The sequence below is a fragment of the Falco punctatus genome (genome assembly GCF_963210335.1).
Source record: "Falco punctatus genome assembly, chromosome: Z".
Taxonomy (NCBI): domain Eukaryota; kingdom Metazoa; phylum Chordata; class Aves; order Falconiformes; family Falconidae; genus Falco; species Falco punctatus.
Genome location: NC_137586.1, coordinates 14,234,194 through 14,258,079, shown reverse-complemented (window position 1 = coordinate 14,258,079; position 23,886 = coordinate 14,234,194). Strand labels below are relative to the sequence as shown.

General features: G+C 40.5%; 1 protein-coding gene across 3 annotated transcripts in view; it reads left to right on the top strand.

Annotated features, from left to right (window-relative positions):
* The window catches only part of CPLANE1 (ciliogenesis and planar polarity effector complex subunit 1), a 69,706-nt gene extending 59,759 nt beyond the window's left edge, over positions 1 to 9,947 (top strand). For all 3 annotated transcript variants that reach the window (XM_080372095.1, XM_080372094.1, XM_080372096.1), the window contains 7 exons: positions 3,210 to 3,375; positions 5,062 to 5,123; positions 5,555 to 5,716; positions 6,865 to 6,977; positions 7,326 to 7,409; positions 8,811 to 8,980; positions 9,400 to 9,947. In XM_080372095.1, the coding sequence (XP_080228221.1) occupies positions 3,210 to 3,375; positions 5,062 to 5,123; positions 5,555 to 5,716; positions 6,865 to 6,977; positions 7,326 to 7,409; positions 8,811 to 8,980; positions 9,400 to 9,540 (898 nt within the window). In that variant the 3' untranslated portion in view covers positions 9,541 to 9,947. The remainder of the gene's footprint in view (positions 1 to 3,209; positions 3,376 to 5,061; positions 5,124 to 5,554; positions 5,717 to 6,864; positions 6,978 to 7,325; positions 7,410 to 8,810; positions 8,981 to 9,399) is intronic.
* Positions 9,948 to 23,886: the final 13,939 nt, after the last annotated feature.

Here is a 23,886-nt window from a genome sequence, read left to right as displayed (position 1 = left end):
CTTTGATAGTGCCTATTAGTTAACTTTATGCAAAAGCTGCAGAAGCATTCAAAGTTGCTTTTTAGTTCCAAGTAATAGCTGTTAATGTAGGTGTTGCTATTGTCTGTGTGCATTTGTTATTTCTCCGATTTGCAAAACACTGTATTTTCGAACAAGTACATGTAACTGCTGCTAGCAATTGTCTGCTAAGGTCAGCTATTAACTAGAGAAGAGTTCTTGAAGTGTTACCGTATGACCAGTGTAAAGCAACGGACTGAAGATTTCAAAACTGGAATCATCTTATGCATTAAATAAAGTGCTCTGACATACAGATTTTTTACTGTTAACTGCCATTAGTCTTCTGGATCCAATTGTGCAGTAGAAAACAGTAGCTGGCTTCCCTTTCTTCCTGGTCATTCTGCTCAGTTGCCCACTGTTAAAGTTTTTCTTGAAGCACAGCAGTAAACTGAATGGTTCCATTTATTTTTAAAGCATTTTAAGTGAAGCTGCTCGTTGTGACTGAAGTAGATAGGGAGCAATTACATAACCTTGAGGATGGGTATGAGGCAATAAACTTCAGTAGGTGCTGGTTTTTACTCAAAAGAGTAACTTGAAGAAACTAGCTTTTAGTTATAAACTAAATGAGCCTTGGGGTTTTTTATTGAGGGCAGAATTTAAGTAAAAATATTCTCTCACTAACACTGGTTCTTGCTCAGAAGGTCATTGAGAGTTGGGACTCCCAAAAATGGGAGCATCCCACGGTCTTACCTCAGCATGGGTGGCAGTACAGGGTTTGCCGTGTGGGTGCTTTGGCCTTCTGGGCTGCCAGGCTCAGCCTCCTCTGGACCAGCCACGTTCACGCACCCCGGTGGAGCTCAGGCAGTTCACCTCTGCATGAGGCCATGTTTCTGGATGGTTTATTCGAAGCCCTCTTTGCTGCAGTACCCCTGATGTTAGTCAGGTCTCGCTCATGCTGTCCCATCCACACTGGGAGGCTGTAAAGCTGGCTGAAGTGTACATGGTGACACTGAAGCTAAGGTGATGGATGGTAACTTTAAAGACAGTGGTGCACGTACACACGCTGTCTGGGTATCGCTTGTGTGCACTAACACAGTGAGATGTAGGGAGTGGAAAATTCAGTCCAAAGGCTTCTGGTAAAATAACCTGAATATTCTCATTTTAAGCATGAAAGGAAGGATTTTAGCTTGTTGTTCTCGCAGGCATGTTCTGCTTTAAATTAGTGACTTGTTTTTACCTCTGCCTAACTTCAAGCTTTTTAGAAGATCCCCTGCAAATTACTGGTCTGAGTGGTGTTACTGACACCATTAGGGATCTTGTAGTAGAAGGTGACATGTCTCCGTCAGAGCTGGGCTTTCCAAAAATACAGGCTAAGAAAATCTCTACCTGTTTTTTATTATGCATTAGCTAAATCATTTTAACCCTGGTTGTTACTCTCATAGCTCACACCCTGTAAAAATGGAAGCAAGCATGTGATTTGAGTTTATGTCAGTGTGACTAGTATTAGAACTGTTTCATAGCCACTGTTTTACTGGCCATTATTGTCAAATGTGCTAATTGTTTTTTATTATTTTCGTTTTGAAATTCTTTCCTTCCTGCTTGCGTGTCCTACCAGGTATAGACTGGAGCAGAACTCTATATGTACAGCAGATTCAATTCAGCCAAGGGGACTGGAGCATTCTAAAGTGGTTCTGAAAGGCAGAATAGAAATTTCCCATCAGTGGCAAAGCAGCATCAGAAGCTTCCAGCCCCATACTCCAGCTTGTCATGTTCTCCTCCCTGCTGGAGATTTCTGTACCTTCCTGATTGTTATTTATAAAATCAGCTGTGCTCTTTGATGAGATAGGTTGAAATGACAGGTATTTTCTATGCCTGTTTGTGATACCACTTGCTTACAAGGCAAAAATACTGCTGTTCAGGATGCCAAACAATCTGTTCTCTTGGTGCAACAGTTCACACCAGCTTAAGATAATGTGTTTCAGGATGGTTTAGTGATTCATTCAAGCAGAGTAGAGTGTTGTGCTCTGGTCTACTTGTTCTAACATGTATTTGAATTTTGAAAGGAGCTTAAGAACTTTAAACCTAAATTGGTGCACAGATCACAACATCTTTCTGATCCTTCGAGAATTCCAAACACATTAATAATGACTATGTCAACATATAGATGTTGGTAGCTGTTGTGCAATTATATGAATGTTTTCATAATTACTGAAAATTTCAGAAATGCATTCAAGTAGTGTTTAATCAAGCCTGACCAAAAACCTAAAGACAACTTAATTTCACTTCCTTGTTTTCACGTGTGACTGTAAATACTTCTGATAATGACAATTCCCTTTGCCATAAAGTAAATCATATTCAAATATGTCAGAGTTCTTCTGATCCCTTGAGGACTTTTAATGCTTCAATAGATAAGCTTTCAGTTGAACTGCAGCTACTATGGTTATCTCATTTTGCTATGATCATATCTGATGATTCTGGAATTACTAGAGCCAGCCAGTCTTGAAAATGAGAGAAGTTTCAAAAAGGTCTGCAAAAAATCAGGCATCTGAAATTGAAACACTTCTCTTGGAAAATACCGTATTTAATTTTTTGGTCAGTGTTTTTAATTTGACAGTGAAGAAAATACCTGTTACCCTGCTGCTTATGTTAAAGACTACTGCAGATATTTCTGAAAAACTCTGAGGGTAAAGTTATGTTAGCATTTCTTATTGACTGTGTTTTTCTGTTGTTAGTATGCTCTGTTAGAGTTTTTAAAATTACTTTGTATAGACAGACTTGTGATGGGACTCATAGGTTGAGGGGAGGTAACAAAAGGGATAATAGCATCTCATCAGTCTTCTTTTCTTTTTACATACTTACACCATACATACTTAAAAATGAAAGATCAAAGCAAAATGACTTGCACTTTTTTCTGTGGTGGTTTTCTTATGAAGTCAATAACAGGTAGTCCTCATTCAAAGCTTTGGTCCTATTACCTGAATGTAGTTGATAAATATAAGAAAAAAATGAGGAGACATCTTGGAAATTACTTTTGTGCCAGGATTTTATGAAGCAAAATTTTGCAGAAAAGAAACTTCTTGTTGTTTATTACTTATGCTTTCAGCTGGCTCATAATTTAAAGAGATTGCTGTATTTTTACTGTATTGTGTAGTTGCAATTCTTTGCAATTTAAAGGATATGCTAGATTATTTCCCATTTACATCTGCTCTCAGGGTTCATGATTTTCCTGCTGGACATTCTCAAAGAACAGAGAAGGAGAAGAAGGAGATACAAGCCTGGATGAAAAAAAAGCAAAAGGAAAGAATGAGAGAATATGTGAAGAAACGAGATGAACAGCGACAGAAGGAGCGTAATCCATTCAATCTAAGAAAGAACGTGGTAAGAATAATGGGTATCTTGAAGAGTAACTGTTATGTGTTGTACGAGTGTTGATTGTTCAGGTTAGATAATATAAAGGTTGTTGGTGATTTTTTTCCTATTTAGTGGGTTCTTTATTTGTATAACTTTATTTCATTGGAGCTGGCCATAGTTCTGTCAGAAGTGATCAGTAAGCGAATACTCCAGTGTTCTTCACAGGCTGCAGTAACGACAACTGCCTGCCCGTGGCAGTTGCAACCTGTACCCCAGCTCTAGATTCGGGAATTGCAGCCCCGTGACTGTAATGGACATAACTGTAGCATTCACTGATAAGACCTATATTTTGTCAGGGAGTGGTAACTACAGGAGTTATGAAGATGTGTTCACATCTTTTTTCATCTTCCCCCACACCTTCCAAAAACACCCACTGAATTTACAAAGCAGAGTTCAGATGCCAGCATCCTTTACGAACCCAAGAGGATACCAGACCCATCCTTGTCATTCACACACAAAGAAATGTATGCAATTAAAGAGGGTCAGCAGAGGTGTTAGAATACGGCATATATCTCAAGTACCTGATTAATTTTTTTGTTGAAAGCTGGTTTCAATACAGGCTCAGCAAACAGTGTCTTCCCTACCAAAATTTTTTTTAATTTTAAGTTTAATTAGTGGAAACACGTTTATGGCCTGATACATCTCTTCTGATCTGCACTGTGCTGGAAATAACTGAAGGGAGGGAAAAAGGTACAAGATTAGTTCAGAAATAAGTTCATAGTCAGTATGAAGTCTTAAAGTGTCCATTTGTCACCTGGATACCTTTGGAACCTGGAAAGACACTGCTGAGTCAGGGGAAGCTCCAGGGTTACAGAAGATGAGACCTAGCAATAGCAGATATATCCCTATACTTTTTACTCACCAGTTGAATGCAGGGTGTGCTGTAAATTCTTCCATGCTGAAGCTCTACTGCTTTTGGCTCCCAAGCAGCAAACATGTGATACAGAGAAGTTTCCAGTTACTAAATAATTCAGTTGTAATCACTTTTGGAGTAACAGATCTCATCTATGAAATACATTTATTTCCCCTGGTTTTAAACAGCCAGAGTTGAACCTGGCTGCTCTCTTGTACATGTGTAGCGAGAAGTGATTCACAAAAAACGGGTCCTGCTTTTCTCCCTCTCCTGTGTTTCCAACCCATGAATATCTACTAGATGCTTTTGTTACAGGTTTTTCTACTGGACTCATTAGATGGAAGAAATCTCAGCTTTTGGCGGGTTTATTTTCAGAAGAAAGCATTAAAAAAACTCAAATTGTACTCTCGCAAACACAGGCCAAAGTGCAACCTTGCCATGTTTTTTTAGGTTAGTTACTGTTAGCAATGTCACTGATTTTTAGGAAACTGAAGGTGAGGCCATCTGAGACTTCGTGCTTGACAGTGAAGACATCTCCATAGGAATGTTAGTATTTTAATCATATGAGCTATGGGAAGTGTGACTGCAAACTTTCACTTATTTTTAGAGACTGGCAGTTTATAGAGCCAATATTACCCGAGTTTCCTGGTGGGGACATAAGCTTTCATACTGCTTTTCATTCTGGAGAGTTGTCTTAAACAGTAACTTTCAAGTCAAATAGGTCTACATTTTGAGAGCAAGAGATTGGAATGAAACCACAATACAGAATAAGTTAATGATTATTATGCTTTCTTGCACAGCATCATGGTCTTACCTCAAAGGACATTAAATTATTCCAGAAGAAGAAAGAAGAAAAAGACAAGTAAGTTGCTGTAAATGTAACTTGTGGTATTCTTACATGTTGATCTTCTAGTCTGAAGGAAGAGGTATTTTTAACTATTTTGTCTATGAAACTTCAGATATGAATGGCATTTCAACCAAAAGCATAAATAAATCAAGTTTGCTTTACCATTTAGGAAAACTCTGAACATGTTTCATCCTCTGACTGTATTTTTCACTTTCCAAGTATCTTTCACACACACCCCAACATTGAATCATTTATTCTGGCAAATCCATTGTTAATAAATGTTTTAGCTTTTTGCTAATGATCTTAAAAGGGTTAGTATATCTTCTCTGAAGTTGTAAAAATACGTTCTTCTTTTCTGATTACCGTGTAGCCTTACAAGATTCACAAACTATTTGCAATTAGATGAGTGATAGCTTGAGTTAATATGTAATCTTATTTCTCCATAGAGCCCTGTTTTCTGAACATCACAGTGTGAGAATATCCCAGGCACTTTCTCTGATGAATGAAATGTTATCTGAAGCAATGGTGTTACCTGCAAATGAACGTAGACCATTGTCCAGGACAAGATCACCTCAAGAGTACAGCAGGTGTATAGCATCTGCTAAAAGGTAACAGCCTTAAGCATTGCACCTGCTCTGATGTATCGGTGTCTTTACCACACTTGAAATTTGTCTGCAATTTCTAGCTAGTTAGTGTAGGATTAGCTTGAGAGAAGCTTTATGTTCTGGCAGAATCTGGCAGGTACACTTTGTCTAGATCAGAGGAGTCTTAAGTTTTTGTACCACTCTTCTTATAACCATTAGCGCAGATCTTGGAGGGATCCCTAAAAATGCTTTTCAGAGCACAGAATAAGTCAACTCTGTAATCAATGTAATCAATGTCCTAACCCATTTCACTCAACAGCAATTCCACTGGGCTATAGCCAGAAACATAGTTAATGATCCTAAGAGCATCTAGTAACAAGCAAGAAGCAAATAGAACCACTCCTGTGCACACATATAGACTAGTAAGAGTTCAGCAAACTCTAGATTTACTTTCTTCCTTTCTAATTTATTTCATGACCTAGGATTTTACTTGTTCTTTCTTTTGCACTTTGGTGCTTATTGCCCTTTGAGGAGATGATGATATTTGATTATTATAAATAGTAAATTTATTCTACTTGATGGCATTAATGTCACGTGTGTGTATATGTAATCCAGGTGAATATTGCAGTATACATTTTCTTCTTCTACATACAGTTTTATGTTCTCCAGAATAATAAGAGGAACTGTGTACTTAGTCTTGTAACTTCCAGACTTAAATATTTCTGCATCTCTTTTTGATAGACAAAGTTCCAGGATAGAGCATTAAACTGAATGTGGTCAGTGCTGTACAGAGAGAGCCTGCTGGTCGTGTCCAAGGGCAGTTTAAGTATATCAGCCCTGCCAGAATCAGAAGCATTAAGGAATATCATGCAGGAAGCCACTTTAAGATTGGCAGTAACTTTTAAGCATTAAGTTTTGTTGCACCTAAACTGGCTCTTCGTAAAGCCAAATTGCTATGTCTTCACTGATTGCCAGCAGTTCTGGTTCTGGTGAGGCTTACTGACCCCACAAGCAATGTGTGATATTGATCCTTGGCTAAGTGGGCTGATGGTAACTTCTGTGACCTTTTTGCCCCGTCTGAAATAAGCTCTGTTACATCCAAGTTGTGTGGAGGAATGTATGTGGTAAGACAGTGATAACTATTTGGGTTTTGTTACTGGTTTTTCTTGTAGAGGTCATCCAGACAGTCCCAGTCTGTCAGAAAGGAGAAGAATTGCTGCCAAACCCAGCTTCAGTCAAAAAGTACACCATCTCATGCCAGCTCTTGGTTCAACACAGTCCAGGGGTAAGAGCACAACTTTCTGAATGAAAGCACACACTGAAGATGATCTTCATGTTACTGCCAGATTTTGGGAGGGAGGAACTTCAATACCTCTGTAGAAAGGCAAATGTATAATCCTGGAGGTTTCCTGTCCTGAGGCTTTTGCAAGGACTGGTGCTGTCATTGGCCTGTTAAGTGATGAGAATTGCCTTTCCTTACCATCGCTTTCTAAATCCAAAGTAGCTCAATTTGCCATAGCAAGAGTACTGTGTAATCCAGGAAGCTAGTTCATAGTTTAAAATTTTAAAGTGACTTTTGAGCAGTTTTGATCTATTGCACCTAACAGAGGAAGTGCTTTCTTTGTCTTCCCAGGAAATGCCTCTGTGCTCCCGCAGAAAAGTACTTCCAGAGGAAGAATGAGAAATGCTGCAAACTGTCCTGCTAATTCTAGACAGTGTAAGTGACAAACAGCAATGACATAGTGCTGTTCAGCTACATAATACACGGGAAAACTAAGACACAGAGAACATGTTTCAGAATACATCCTGGATAGAATTTATGGAACACAGGCCTGAGATACAGCATTAGTTTAGAATAATAAAAATAATCCTTTTTCCCCCACATAAAAATCCTTTGCGTTAGAAACTGGCAAAATATTTTCAGTGGGTACTTCTGTTTACCTCCAGAGTGGTTTTAGCCTGATGGCAGTTCCGAGATTACTGAAGCAAATATGCTAATTTCAGGCTTATGAAGTCAGGAGGGACAGAGGACTTGAGTCTCTTTTTCAGCTGAAACCCACAGAGAGCAAGTTAGTTAGCAGTACAGTACACAAATGTTGTGCCTCTCCCTTATCTTTCTGTGCTTACTTTCTGAGCTCTTTAATGTAGGAATTATCTTTGTTATCCCTTTGTACGTTATCTGTTTAAGATAGTATTTTGTGATAAAGTTAGAGTGGAAAAACTTACGAGTGAAGTTTTTTAAAAAAACAACAAAACCAGATTCTAGTGATCTTTATTTCTTGTGCCTATCCGTGTAGGTGTGGATCCACAAAAGTTTCCTCACATAAATGTTTCTTCCTAGTCAGATCCTTTAACAGATGCAGGACTTGATTACGAGAGCAGAATTTCTGATCAGACAGAAAAGGATTAAGGAGAGAATCAATCTGAAACTTAAGAAATACTGTGGGTTGATTCCATTCCCCCTTACAGCAGAATTATACTAGTGGGACAATAAGAGATTCTGTTTGGCTAGTCAAATGTCAATTCATTGGAGTTGGCAATGCGGGAAAGGGAGAGAAGCAACAGTAAGCATATAGGCATTTTTCCTGAATTGCTCACTCACCTCTGTATGTGTGGAAAGTCGTTCTCCTGTCCAAATACATGCTCTTTTTAAACTAATAAAAGATGATCTTTCTCTGATTTCATGTCACTGTCTCATATGTGTTTCTCCAGTATATCCCATCACTGCTAAGAATTTCACTAAAGTTCCATGTCTTCTAAAAGGCACAAATACAGGATTTATATAGTTTTATCCCTCTATCAAATAAAGTAGTAATGTCCCTTTTTGGAAACTGCACTACAGGACCTGGATGCTGTAGGCACTGTGTGTAGTCCTGTTCCACTTTGTGTTCTGCCCTGGCAAGACAGTTCAGAGCATGAGGCTGGAAGGGACCGGCAGCATTTTCTCACCATAACTCCACAGCATTTCAAGATGACAGGACATGCTAGTTCTGTATGGGTTTACACATAGCTTCAGTTCTTAGAACTTGGAGTTTCTGTTCTTGCTGAAGTTTCAAGACATTCAGAAGAAAATGACAAGAAATGTTGCAGTGCTGTTGTTGGCTTGTTCTCTCCTCAGCTGCTGAGCACAGAGTCAGCAGAATGTCAAAACAAAAGCCTGCATATGTTGCTGCTGCAGTTCAGACGGAAGGTGTTGATCAAGAGAGTGATCGAGACGTAGTAAGTCCTTGGACGGTGCCTGATGACATCCAAAGAATACTTCAGGATACTCATGACTCCTTGTTTCAGGTAGAATGTGTGCTTATTTTAGGAATGGTTTGATGCCTGCCATTTAACACTTTGCTTTTAAAGAAAAAATGTGTTTCTGTTGAATCACCACCATTTATGTGCCTCTGCATCTATCCCACCCACACATTTTGAATAGAAAACCACATTTCAACTAATGCAGAAGAAAACAAAGTCATTCTTCTGAGCCTTGAAAATCAGTGTTCTTTGTAACAGCTCCATAGGTGTGTTGTCTGTCTAGGCAGCAGACACTACTGGGTGTGCATAAACAGGAAAATAAATTGCATTTATTGCAGAATAATCAGATGCATAACTTGATTAGGAGAGGTTTCAAAACAGTGGGGTGATTTCTACTGGCTGCACAGAGGTCTTGTTCACGAATGACATGCAGTGACTCAGCTCATCTTCTTTTCCTCCAGTAGGCGTCTGCACTGCATCCTGTGAGTTTCTCTCCTCTCGGCATTGTGGACACTGATGGTGTTTCTGAAAGCACGGGAAGTATCCTCAGCAAACTGGACTGGAATGCAATCGAGGCTATGGTAGCAGATGTGGAAGACAAGTGAAAAAAAATTCTCAGCTCCTGTGCACTTCCAGTTACTGGTGTTTGGTTTCATTAATAATTGTTGTACTTAAAATGGATTGAGGCTTGCATTGGTGTTCTTCTTAAGCAGCACAGAAATTCTTACTGTTTTTGGTCTTGCCTAGACGAAATGCAATTCCTTAACATGTAGTTTGCATTCCGTATGTCTTCAGGTCAACAAGAACTAAATACAGTTGTAAATGTAGACCAGCACTCCTAAACAAGAACAACTGGGTCAGCTACTTTACCTAAAAACATACATACGTAAAAAGTTCTATTTTAACAGCTCTGCACAACTGGTTTACCTTTTGTGTTTAGTATTTAACATCATTATGGATGAAGTTATTTTTGTAACTTAACAGTTGCAATAAACTGATCTAATAAAAGTGAGTTTATTGGTTTCTGCTGTAAAGTGATTTACGCATGGAGTGCTGTTACTGCTGTGTAGCGCTATGACTGTACATGTGTGTCCACACAAATCACCCTGGTATTTTAAACCCCCCTTACTTGTACAATAGTTCAGAGAAATCTTAGAAGAGTTTGAGTGATTGATAGAAGTACAAATAGTCAGGCAGCAATAAACGGAACACAGACTTTTGTTAGCAAAATCAGACACTGGTATAAGACACTGAGGATAAGTATTTACTGAGGTAAGGAAAAATACTGCGTTCATCTATATAGTGCTGTTCTGTTACAGCTGTTCTAGCAGCCCCCGCATGTTTGTAGAAAAATTTCCCATATGTTTACTAGTCACCAGTTAGTTATGGTAGCCTGAAGAGATGCAGGTGTGGTGACTCCAAACAGCAGTAATTTTTATTTTTGTAATGAAGAAATCTGAAATTTTCATGGAAGTCAAAAGTGTGTTAATTTCCAGTGGTTAAATACTGTCACCCAATACTGTAATATTAAAAAAAAAAAGAAAAAAAGGTATGTTTCCAAGTGAAGCAGCATCATGACAAACATCAAGAGGCATTGTTCAAAGAAACATATACACATATATCACATATATCAGGATAATACTGACAGTTTCTGTGGGCTGAGATATCAAAACCAGTGGTGTATGTTTAGTAGTCCCCAAAACCTGCTTCAGCTTGTCCCACAGTAATGGCCAGAGTGCAAAACTTGGTACTGGGAGTGATCATCTCCAAATGAGAATGGCAAACCTTCAGAGAGCCAGTCCAAAGCATGAAACTGCCTTCACACAGTCTCGAACTGTCTTTCTCCAGCCTTTGTTTTGGGTGGTAGTTACAGAATCACAGTCAGGGCTAATGGACATGCTGTGATGCACAAACACATTAATCCTTTGAAAAGACACTCTCCAGGCAAGATTGGAGATAACAAACATGGTAGTTTGCTAGCAGTTGAGTCATACAGGTTACCAAGACAGTGTACCTGTTTGCTAGGGGGCCTTACTTGTTTGTAAAGAAAACTAGAGGATTCAGATCTGGACAGTAGATGTCTGAAGATGAAAATGTTGTGGGGGAGGAAATGCAGAGTGAGGTGGAAGAATGCTGTTTATTAAAAAGGTGTTGAAGACGTTTGAAGGACCATTACAGTCTTTCATCATGTGTCCCTTAATGCTGAGATGTGGTGCAGCACTCTCAGATATAAATGAAAGAAGGATCAGGAAGGGTTGCAGGAGTAAGATGGCTCATCCACTTTCTTCAAGCAGTGTATCTCACGGCGCTAAAGGAACTGAAAGTGGAGATGAGCAGTTCATTTCATTTTAACAGTGTGAAGGAAATGCTTTCTTTAACTGCCTTCTGATCCAAAGCATCGCAAATGACTAAAGGGCAGAGAGACAGTTCAAAGCCCTCCCAGACACAAGGCCGGAGCCAAACTGGCACTTTGCTGGAGATGACGGAAGCAGGTGCCTGGGCAGAGCTGCACCTGCGGAGCCCAAGCAGTAAGAAAATCCACTCCGATACGTGGGAATAAGATCATCGAGAACTCTCTTCTTAAGCCTGCTGCTTCCACAGATTGACGTTTCCTTGCACTTTCTCTTCATCTATGATTCTTTTCTTTTTAGGGCCACAGGTGGAACTTTTCAGTATGTTTTTTTCTGAGAGGAAGACCTTTTACTCCACTGATCTCTAAATAAAACTTTGAAATACAAATTAAGAAGTAACTCCGGGAGGTGTCTGCTGTCATGGAAGCTATTAGGATCAAACAAGTAAAAAACTGTTAAATTCAGACCTAAAATATTCTATCCTTTTAGAAACAAATTAATTTTTTTTTTTCTGTAATGTCTCAGTAAAGATTTCTAGTCAAAATGCAGCTGTGTATGTATTTACAAATTCCACTTTTTAACAGTTTAGCTACCTTACTATTTTCTTACTTTTCAGGATCAAAGTCTCTCTTGCAGAGTTGAACTAGAAGCTAATGCTCCTGTTCAAATTTGAAAGCTTAAGATTCTTCACGAGCACCAAACTACAGAAGACAAAACTTTGGAAAAGAAATAAGTTGGTAAATACCATTTTCCTTCTTCATTCAGCTTGCTTTCTATATGCCAATTATGTTTTGGAGTCTGCTTTGTCATATTTGCCATCCTTTTTTTTTTTTTTTTTGGTAATGGACTCTTAACTCTGCAGATCATAGAACAGAATCACGGAATGGTTTGGGTTGGAAGGGACCTGTGAGGGCCAGCTAGTCCAACCCACCCCCCCCACAATCAGCAGGGACATCTTCAGCCAAATCAGGTTGCTCAGAGCCCCCTACAGCCTGTCCTTCAGTGTTTCCAGGGATGGAGCATCAACCATCTCTCTGGGCAACCTGTTCCACTGTTTTTCACCACCCTCATGGTAAAAACAAATGTCTTCTTTACATCTCCTCTGAATCTACCCTGGTTTAGTTTCAAGCCATGACCCCTTGTTCTGTCACTATGGGCCCTACTAAAAAGTCTGTCCCCAGCTTTCTCATAAGCCCCCTTTAAGAACTGAAAGGCTGCAGTAAGGTCTCCCCAGAGCCGCCTTTTCTCCAGGCTGAACGACCCCAGCTCTCAGCCTGTCCTCACGGGAGAGGTGCTCCAGCGCTGTGACCATCTTTGTGTCCCTCCTGTGGACCCACTCCAACAGGTCCGAGTCTTCCCTGCGCTGAGGGCTGCAGAGCTGGATGCAGTACCCCTGTGGGGTCCCACCAGAGCGGAGCAGAGGGGCACAGTCACCTCCCTCGCCCTGCTGGCCACGCTGCCTTTGGTGCAGCCCAGGGTACGGTCGGCTTTCTGGGCTGCGAGTGGGCATTGCTGGGCCACATCCAGCTTTTCACCCACTAGTAACCCCCAGTCCTTCCCTACATGACTGCCCCAGCCTGTACTGATGGCCAGGGTTGTCCCAGCCCAGGTGCGGGACCTTGCACTTGGCCTTGTTGAACCTCATGAGGTTCCCATGGGCCCATTTCTCAAGCCTGTCCCCCTGGATGGCTTCCTGTCCCTCAGGCTTGACAGCTGCAGCGCTCAGCTTGGTGTCGTCTGAAAACCTGCTGAGTGTGCACTTGATCCCCCCGTCTGTGACACTGAGGAAGACACTAAACAGCACTGCTCCCAGTAGAGACCCCTGAGGGATACCACTCGTCACTGATCTCCATCCAGGGAGCCATTGACCGCTACTTCCTGGATGCAACATCCAGCCAATTCCTTATCTTCCAAACAGTCCATCAAATCCGTCTCTGCAATTCAGAGAGAAGGATATTGTTGGGGACCTTGTCAAAGGCCTTACAGAAGTCCAGCAGATGACATCCGAGCTCTTCTCTTGCCTGCTGATGTAGTCGCTCCATCGTAGAAGGCCACCGGGTTGGTCAGGCAGGACCTGCCCTTGGTGAAGCCATGCTGGCTGTCTTGAATCACCTCCCTGCCCTCCACAGGTCTTAGCGCAGCTTCTAGAAGAGTCTGTTCCACGACCTTCTCAGGCACAGAGGGGAGGCTGGCAGGTCAGTAGATTCCCAGGGCCCTGCCTTCTACCCTTGGTAAAAATGGGTGCAATGCTGCCCTTTTGCCAGGCTCCGGGGACTTCACCTGACTGCCGGGACCTTTCAAATACCATGGAAAGCAGCTTGGCAACTCCATCAGCCCATTCCCTCAGGACTCTGGGATGCATCTTGTCAGATCCCATAAACCTCTGTATTTTCAGGTTCTTCAGGGGGGTCTTGAACCCGTTTTTCTCTTACAGTGGGAGGGACTTTGCTCCCCCACTCCCTGCCTTGAGGTCCATCCACTCAATAGGCGTGGGAAGAGAGACTGCCAGTGAAGTGTGAGTGAAAGAAGCTGTTGAGTTCCTCAGCCTTGTCATCATCATCGTTACCAGTTTGCCAGTTGTGTTCATCGGGGGGGTACACCTTCTTTGATGTTCCTTCTCTGTCTGACGTGCCTGCAGAAGCCTTTCTGAACTATTCTGTGCCTCCCTTGCCAAGTCCAGCTCCAGCTGCGCTGTGGCTTGAGTGACCCCATCCCAGCACAACTGGGCAGTGTCCCTATACTCTTCCCGGGGTACCTGTCCCTGCTTCCACCACCTGTGCGTTTCCTCTCGCCCTTTAGTTTGACCAGCAGGTATGTTCTCCCCTTCACCTGCAGCCTGATACTCCTTTGACAGGCTTCCTTGGGTTTCCTCTGTAATTCTCCCCTCTGCTACTGTCCTTCGATTAATTCTTTACCCTGACTCACAAAATGCCTCTCCCTTCTTCTGCCAGCGAAGAAAACAGCAGTTTTCTTTCTTCATCAGGTTCTTACACAAATGTGACTTCCACGTGGTAGTTGTCCAGGTCTCTGATGATGTTTTGTGGCCAGTGATTCTCTGGACCCATAATGATACCACCAAGACTAAGTTCTGAGGGCAGGAAATTAAAAAGGAGCAGAAGTAGGAGATCAAAAACCAGTAAAATGCAATTTATCAGAGGAAAAAAGAGCAAACAAGCAATTCTGATAAACCTTATATTGCATTTGTTCATGCAACAGTCATATTCTTCCCCACCTCCCTCTGGACTTTTGCCAGAAATTTGGCAACAGCCCTGCATGTGCCTCTTACAAAGTTCAGAAGTTACCTGTTTGATGCTTTTGTTCACAGGTTTGTCTGCGTTGCACACCACGTACAGAAACGCTGTTTCAACACAGGAAGAACAGACTCAAAATACGAAGTGATCTTCCTTGTAGCAGCGATTTCCTCATCTGCTAGTGCTCCTGGGAAGCAGAAAGTAAACATTTCTCACCTTCCCCACACTGAACATTAAATGTCATTGCCATGATCAGCAATAGCTCGGCCTGTGTCTGAAAATGTCTGCATGGAAACGCGACATTTAATAACTCGTGTCCAACAAGCTTTATACAAAGAGCAGTGAGTCCGGTCGGGAGCGGAAGCAGCACAGCCTGACGCGTAGGCTCGCTCTTGCCATTTCTAAGCACTGCAGAACCAAAATGCATGGAAGAAAGAAACCCAAATCAATCTGTTATGCTGACATCTGTCTTTCATAAGCAGGTAGATCGCATTGGTGTCCCTTCAAAAGCATCACATTCCTCTCCATCCAAGAGAAATCCCCAATATACCCCAGGTGAGCCCTGTATTAAAATTTGCTGTTAAGCAGTCAGGAAAGCAATGCCTTAGTTATTGTACGTTGCACCAAATAAAAGTGATTGATTTTTTTCTCAAGTGGGAGGGAAGCAGAGCTGTTTCTTCCAAGTAGTGAAGGGTTCTGTTGCATCAAGAAGCCCCACAACCTGTCTTTCATTAGCTCCAGACTAAATTGGAAAGTTTTGCTTATGCAGCAGCTGATGATCACAACAACTGCAGGACCTTCCGCCAGGACAAAGGGCTGCAAGCAGAAGGTCTTCCAGGTAAGCTTGTGCTCTGAGGATGGGTGATACCATACAACTCAGGCTATGGACTGTTGTTTCTGTTATTTTGGACTTAACTTCAAAGTAATTTTACTATTGGAAAAAAATGAATAGATTCTCAAATTGGTTGCTTGTTTCTTTAACAAATAACAAGACACTAGTCCTCTCCCCATAAATTACTCTGAAGATAAAGAGCCCATGAAACAGCAGTCTCTCTCCCTCACAGCAGTTCTCCAGGTAACAATGTATTGGTTCGTAGCCCATACCTGAAGAAAGCCCAGATGAAAGACTATACTTTTTCAGCCTCCCAAAGTTGAGTTCTTAACAGTGAACTGCCAGCAAAGGAGTTCAGTTTCCCTCCCAGTTGAAGGAGAAAACTCCCCAGTGTTCTACCTTCTGCAGCAAAAGGCCTTTTCGTGACTGGGATGTGATGAAAAAAGATGTATGAGCTTATTTCTTGTGCTCTGAGGCACATGCCTCTTACAAAATATCTTAAGAGCATAGCCTTGTTTTTGTTGTTTTGTTTTCATAGTAGTGAGCTGTCATTTCTATTTTACTGAATGCAAAACCACCTGGTGTTGTGCTGCTATGAGCAGAAGCTCTGTTCTGCAAAATGCAGCTCACACATTCTTCCCCAGCCGTGAATTTCCACAGGTCACCAAAGAGCTTTGAGAGAAGAAAAACATGTCCCAGCGATAAGTGGGCAGAGGGATGTAAATCACTGTCTCTTATTCTCTAACTAGACTAGAGCAGGTTTCTGTGAAGTCAATCTTGAAAAGCTTAGAAAGCTTCCTTCTGTCATCCAGGCTGTTTCAGAAAAGGTTCCTTGTTTTAAAACACTTTATGTGCTGGCTGATTTGGGCTCCTGGTGTAAGAAAATTTAATTATTACAACAATATTGGCATTCTCAGTTTCCAGGCATGCAGTGAAGACCCTTCCACATCTCAAGAACTGCATCAGCAGCAAATAATAGTATCATGGAGTTGGGCCGCTCTTACTTAGAAAAATAAGACGCAGCCACCTCAGCAATGCTCTGCAAACAAAAAAGTTTAGAATTGACTTAAAATCCTTAACTCAGGGCAGGTGGCTACACTGGTCTTCCTGATGATTGAGATGAATTCTACCATAAGAACAGATTTCAAGTCAGTGTAGACACAGCAGAATGATGCAAATCCAAGCCATGCTTTTGAGTCCAAGGGGAGCATTTTTAACACATACAAACAGGTTGGATACTGTCTGAGTTGCAGTATTTTGATGTTGTGATCATTCTCCTCTGAGAATGTAACAGTTGGGAGGGAACAGTAGGTGATGATTTCACAGGAGGCAGGTCAAAACAATGTATCTTCAAAAAAAGATTTTCATGTCTTGGGAGCAAACAATGCTCCTCTGTATTAAAAAATCCTTATCTGTACAAATGTTCTCTTGTGAATCAGTTAAAGTAATTCCCTTTTTCTTTTTTTTTTTTTTTTTGAGCAATGCTGATGTCATTGGATTTCCCTCTAGTATCCCATGAGCAGAGGGACGTCCAGAATTAGTATGGACATAGCGGCATGCTGAGATGAATGGGAACACCTCTTCCTCTTCTGACTTACAGCAGGAAAACTAGCAAGTAAGTTTTGGAAGATCTCCGAAAGGCTTGGCAGAGGTAGTGTACTGGCTCTGACTGCAAGATGAAAGCAGAATAGGAACACTTACCCTGGCAAAGCCACCAATAAACGGCAACTATCCTCAGTGAGAGCAAGTAACCCTTGGTCCCACCAGAAAAATTATCAGAGCATTGTCCATCTGTGAAAAGAAGAGCGGAGCACACTGCGTGGCAGCTTGCGGCTGGCTGACCCTTGGGCTGAAGGGCTGACTCCCAACTGGGTTTTCCTGTACTCCGTGAAGGTGGCATCCATCTGTGTTCCAAGTGTCTGCTGGAGAGAGATGCAGAGGGAGGGAGGGAGGAAGGGAAAAATTAATATTAGCACACAGTTCTGTCTTCGTGAGAGAACTTCTGATTTATCTGCTTGCATGTTAACGAAAAGGCTCTGCACAGAAGCCAAACTGAGTATGCTGTGAAACAGGTCAGCTGCAGGAAGGTGGACATACCAATTAGTTAAGAAAATACATATGGAAATACAGAGGAGGAAAACGTGGGAAATTGAATACATGTATATATAATCTAATGCATACTCGGATTAACCTAATAGAAAAATGAGAAATGGAGGGAAAGCATTTTAAAAAGAAGGGTTGGCTTTTTAGAACAGCTTAAGTGGGACAAGCTACAGCAATTTCCATTTTCCTAAAGCACAGTCAACACTTTTTGGAGTCCCACCTGAGGGATGCCACATTTCCTTTAACAATCTGGTAGTGAGACATTCCCATCTGACTGAAAGATACTGAAGTTTCACACCTTGAAGCGTAATATTACTTCATTCATTTAAATCATATAAAGAGTCTTACAAACTTGAACTTAGAGAACCTTTTTATAAGGAAGGCTGTTTGAAACCATTTTTTCTATGTTTTGAGCTTCATTTCCTTGCTTTTTACATCCTAATACATGCTTTCGTCCTTAGTTTCTTTGGTAGCTTCAGTCAGAATGCTTAAAAAAACAAAGCTAACTTTTTCTAGAAAAAAACTTTCTTCCAGGAAGTTTAAATTTAAAAAAAGAAAAAGAAAACAAATCCAAAAACTAACAAACAAACAAAAAAAAACCAACCAAAAACACAAAACCAAAAAATAATAAAAAAAAACCCAAACAAACCCAAACCACAAACCTAACACTAAAATAGAGATTGAAAACAGCACCCACCACCAACCAAAAAAACCCTGAGGAAACAGAAGAATTAAAATATGAAGATGAAAAATATAAAGCTACGGAAGTAAGAAGATACTACATTGACAATCTGTCCGTTAGTATAAAATCTTGATTAATGAGGGACTGGGAGGGTGGTGAAGAAAATGGTGCTTTACACCGGCTGTCTGTAGCTGTGCATCTTCAGCAGAGGTCTGCACAGCTCTGCAGGAGGGACTACTTAAAGGGAGATGTTTGAACAAAGGGGCTGCATGCTGTCCTGGTTTCAGCTGGGATACAGTTAGTTTTCTTCTCAGTCAAACCATGTGAAAAGACAGCTTAAAATCCGTATTTTGTTTCCAAAAATAATGCCTCAGCAAAGAAAGAGAAAAAGGTGTATTCCACAGGGAACATACAAGGAAAAGTGGTTGCATTTTGGTCACGGTCACACCTTCTGACGGCGGAAGAGGGTATGTTCAGCCGCGGAACAAGTTACTTTAAAGATCCTGCACAGCTTCAACAAATGGTGTGTGGCATTGGAACACGTACATAACTGAGTCTGCACTACAGTTGGTAAAATTTTGTAAGAAAAAGGAACAAATCTTCATTAATACCTACTACCCACACAATACACACAACCCTGAAACTTGCTTTTGAAATCATACTGCACGGGTTTATGTAAGGCAGAAGAAGTAAGGCTGCCCTGATCCTCAGCTGGAGTATTTTCGGATAAGCTAAAGTAATGGAAGGGCTTTTCTTCTTCTGACATATAAAGACACAACAAATAGAAGGAAGTTGAAGTACTTGAAAAGGTCCCACTGAGAGAAATGTGTGCCTTGCGGTGACCAGCTACGTGCACGCTCCTAATCGTCCCCCTTACTTGTGGTGGTCTGGTTTTAAAATACCACTGATACTTTGAGACAGCAGTAGACCTGCTAGAGGAATACGTTATTGAAGGAGTAAGTTTCTGCCTTTCCAGAAACCTCTGACAACTGGACCCAAGTCAAGACATCACAGATGCTGATTTTGACAAAGTGAATTCTAGAAAGATTTTTTTTTTTGTTGTTAAAATTCTGAGTTTTGTGACCTGCTACTGAGCTGGTCAGAGCTGAGAATTTTATACAGTGTGTAACAGCTGCTGGATTTTTTTAGAAAACACCACTATGCATCACCTTTTTTTTCAACCAGTACTTTTGGACAGAAGTAAAAAGAATTGATGACGAGTGATCTAAATCACAGAGAACTTGGTATTACATGAATCTGACCTGCAGATTTGTGTATGGAGAGGAAGCAGTCCCATCAGAACTGCAGGGATGCATCAGACACATGTTCAAGGCTGACTTTGAATTTGAAAATCCATCTCCACACAGGACTGTTCAGAATCAAAAACCCTCTCATGAATCTGAAAGGAATGTATTTTCTCGAGTCATTACACTTTGCCTGTGCTCACAGAGCACGTTTAGTCTAAGCAGGAAGCACAAACCCACTGAATTTCTCCTCTATGCCTGTATTTCTGGCTTACAGGAATTTAAGTGCAATTCAGGTTCTGTATTATTTCCGTACAAGCATAAATCCTAACAAGAGAACAAAACACATAAAGTGAGAGACAAAAAGAAGGCTGTTGCCCAAAGAAAGCCCAAGTCTTCAGTCTCTGCTTGTGAAGTCAAGGTGAGAAGCAGGTGATCCCCTGTACAGATTCTCAAAAATAAATTAACTGCAATGACAGACTTGGGCTGCTTCCAACAAATTTTGTAGCCTTCTATGGCTGGATAGAGAATTGCAAATAAGGAATAGGTAAAACAAATTCAGAAACTATTCTAGGAGAAGGCAAAGGAGGAAGTGCATCCTGATCGACAGAACATGGTGCTGGGGGGAGTGAGGTTTGCAGCCAAAACCAGCAGTGGAAGCAATGCCCCATGTAACGGGGTTCAGTGCTTCGAACTGGAGCTTCCAACAGACAAAAGGCTGCATCACCAGCACAGGAATATCCTGCTTGATGATCAGTCCCCTGGGGAGGTGGGGGTGGAAATTGGCCAAACCACCATTCTAGCTTTTAGGAAGCAGGGTGATTGTTTTCACAACAGAAATATGAGCCTGTCAACACAGCTGCACTAATTACAGTGATGGAGAAAAAGCTCTTTTGAAGTCAAAACAAATTAAATAGTCCCTGAAATCATAAGAAATATTTGCCACTCTGTGTCACAAACCACACCTGGGACAGTCAGTTATTTGGTGAAGTGCTTTTGCAACTCCGGTGTGGCAGGCTCCCTTGCCTGGATGGATGATTGCTAATAAGCACACCACACACTTGAACCACCACTACAACGGTGTTCACGTTTGCCTGAGCTAGTGCTGCTCCACGCAGGATAACCCCTCCCCCTGCCACCCCCTCAGTTCCCCCCCCCCCCCAGCCATCAGGCTAAGGATTTTTTTTTTGAGGAGGATGTTTGGAGAAGATGCTTAAACTGGGTAGCTACAAGCATATGCATTGCATGCATGCCCCTGAAAACTATTCTTTCCTAACAGAGGGAACTCCAAAACTAGCTGGGAAACCGCATCTGGACCATGTAGAGACTAGGAGTGATGTTGTCATGTCTGATGGGTCGAACACAGACCAGTACAAATGCTCTCAGATTAATCAAAAAGTGGATTCCCTGGATGCCTTACAGATGCTCCAGGCATAATTTCAGCATTGCAAGCACCGCGAGAAAGGGACCAACAAGGTTTATGTGCGCATTCTAGGATAAAAACTTGCAAGTTTCATTTTGGAAGGGTCCAAACTGAACTCTTACAACATTTATTTTAAATAAATGAAATATGAAAATACTATGACTTTATTTGTATATAACAATGACACTTTAATATTAGTCAAGGAACCATGAAATCTAAAAACTCACTACTTACATTAAGAACTCACCCATTACAACTCAGTACTTCAATGATAAGATGACAAATTCTCTGAGGAATATGGAAACGCTGGTATGATTATGGTGTGGCTCATCAGCAAGTGGAAGCAAACTAAGATACAGGACTTGTGCCTTGGGCTCTTGCTATTCCTATAGGGTGTGAGACTTCAGGAGTGTCGGCCACGTAGCAAAAGCATCAGGTGTGTGTTCGACGGCAACTCCATTAGTATCTGTCTGGGGCTCAGAGTTAAAACCTGTTGGCTTTACAGTATGGATCAGCTGAACTGATCCATTCATTGCTCAGGAACATTATTAACACCTGGATTAGGCAGAATATCCTGCTGTTTAATTAGCACCAGATGAGTCAGGCTTGTCATGAGCCACAAACACATTTTAAAACTGTTTCAGTGCTGCAGGGTATTCCATGTTAGAGCTAATGCTGAGCACAACCTAATTATTCCACAGTAACAATATTCTCACTAGTGACACCACAACAGCAAAACAAAGGCTAAACTTTAACTTAAATTTTTAAATTTTAAATAGCTCTTTTAATGGTCACACCTCACTAAAATACTTATGCTGAATATTTCCCATGCCTACCTTCATACATGTTACAGTTAATATAAGCAATAAAGAACCTCAAAAAAATACAAAAGGGCATTACTGAATTATTTAAAAAAATACTTATTTATAATTAAAGTTTTGTCAAAAACTATTGTGATCTTTTACAGCTGCAGATAATGAAAATAAGAATTATTCTGCAATTTTACAGTACTGAAGTGGAAGATTAAAAATAACCATTTCATTCTCATTTATTTAGATTGTGGAAGTGTCTGTTTTCTTAAAAAGTACAATATGGCTAGTGTTAATTCTAAAAAGCTTGACAATATCCCTTTGGTAGGTTAACTACATGTACAGTCAAAGGGAGAAAGCAGTAAGAATAAAAAAATCCAATAATTATTATAGTTATGTATGTAAAAATCTATAGCCATACAGTGAAAAAATACTACAAAGCTATGTCAACACAAAGGAATAAAATTCCATCACTGTATCAATTACTGCGCTGCAGCACTTTAAAAAAACCCCACAACTTTTTATTATTTTTTTCTTTTTTGAATGTAGGAAAATCCTTGTCTTGGTATGTGCTGTTGCCAGTAATGTGGTTCATGTTGGTAAAACTGTGACTGCTACTCAGAGGCCAAGCACTGCACTGGCAACAGCTGCAACCCTGGACTTTCTACTGCATACAGCTAAAACCAAAAAGCCCATGTGGCACACAGCTGATAGGAATTTTTTCCCCAAAAAAGGAACACTGCTACCTTTTTCTTTCATAGTAAATAATCCGAATGTTTGTGATACGCAGAACAAAACCAGATACTACTATGGTGGTACAGAGGGGAAAATTAATCTTTTATCTAGTGAGAAACTTACTCAATTTATTCAGTAATCTGTAATTAATTTTGTAAGGGTGTATTATAGCCAACGGACTTCATCATGGAGCATGTTTGCCCTTTGGCATATCACACAATATAGTAATGGTCCAAATCCCCTTAACTAAGACAACTCTAGACTTCAGGTTTCTATTGTTTAATTATAATTTCTTTCTGATAATTATATTTTAATAAATACCAAGCAAATAGAAATAAAAAAATCCTTCTTTGCTACTGCGAAAGCCACATGACCAGGAAACAATTTGTTTATGAACAAGGAAATATTTGTATTACCAATTAAAAATCAGATGCTTTAATATAAATAGCATCACAAATGGCTAACAGACTTTAGACTACATCTGTATGAAACTTTTTTTTATCATTTGGGAGTTTCCTTGAGAAGTATTTTCAACTCTTTCTAGTAGTTAACATGTGACAGGTCATACAAGCCCTCTATTCGGAAAGTATGAATTTCCCACTATAAAAGCTGCTCCTGGCCCTGAGAAATACAGTATTTCATTGTTTGATACAAAAAAATCCTGCTTCCAGAGCTGCAGAGGACTGACTTCTGCTATTTCTGTTTCTGCTTCTCCCTACTTTAACAATACATATCTGAGCCTGAGGGGTGGCTTTTTGTACAGTGAAGAAAATGCCATGAACAGTGAAAACAAAAAGGTGCTAAAATATTTCTGTTCAGAAAAATCCCAGTGGTGAAACAGCAAAAAGGCATTTCCCACAGGAACAATTACTAACTAGATTCTGAGGAGTTATTAATAATCAGTTTAATGGGTTTTTTTTGTACATGAAAATATTTTGGAATACTGTTACTATTCCTCACAGACTGAATAATGTACTAGAATTCTGCAAGTTAGTTTCATAGAAACAGCCTCCTAACCATAAATTAAATTTGTAATAGGAAAGAAACGCGATGAGAAAGATGTACTTATTAAGGAACACCTGTTTTAGATAAATACATTTGAAAACACAGCAGGGTTTAATAGTCCCCTAAAAAGTCTTGCTGTTCTAGATTTTTTTCTGTTTGCAAATCTGCTGCTTTTGTTACCCTCTAGGAAGGCAAACTGCTTATGAAAGGCTGTGGCAACACAGTTGAAGCAAATACTTCTGAAAGCTTTCAATAGCATTTTTTCAATTTACAAAATGTGAAAACATCTTTCAATTAGTAAAAAAAATAGTCTAATATACAAACTTTTTTTTTTTTTTAAAGTTCATTTGTGAAGGAATGTAGCGTTATTACCCAGACTCATACCCATTCACTCCTCAGATACTGGTAGCTATCTCCTCTTGGCACAAACCTCTCTACATTAACCCAGAGAAATGCATACACGGCCAGTTAGCCCAAGCAGAATAGCCATTCAGCTTTCCCCAGATTTAAACTATC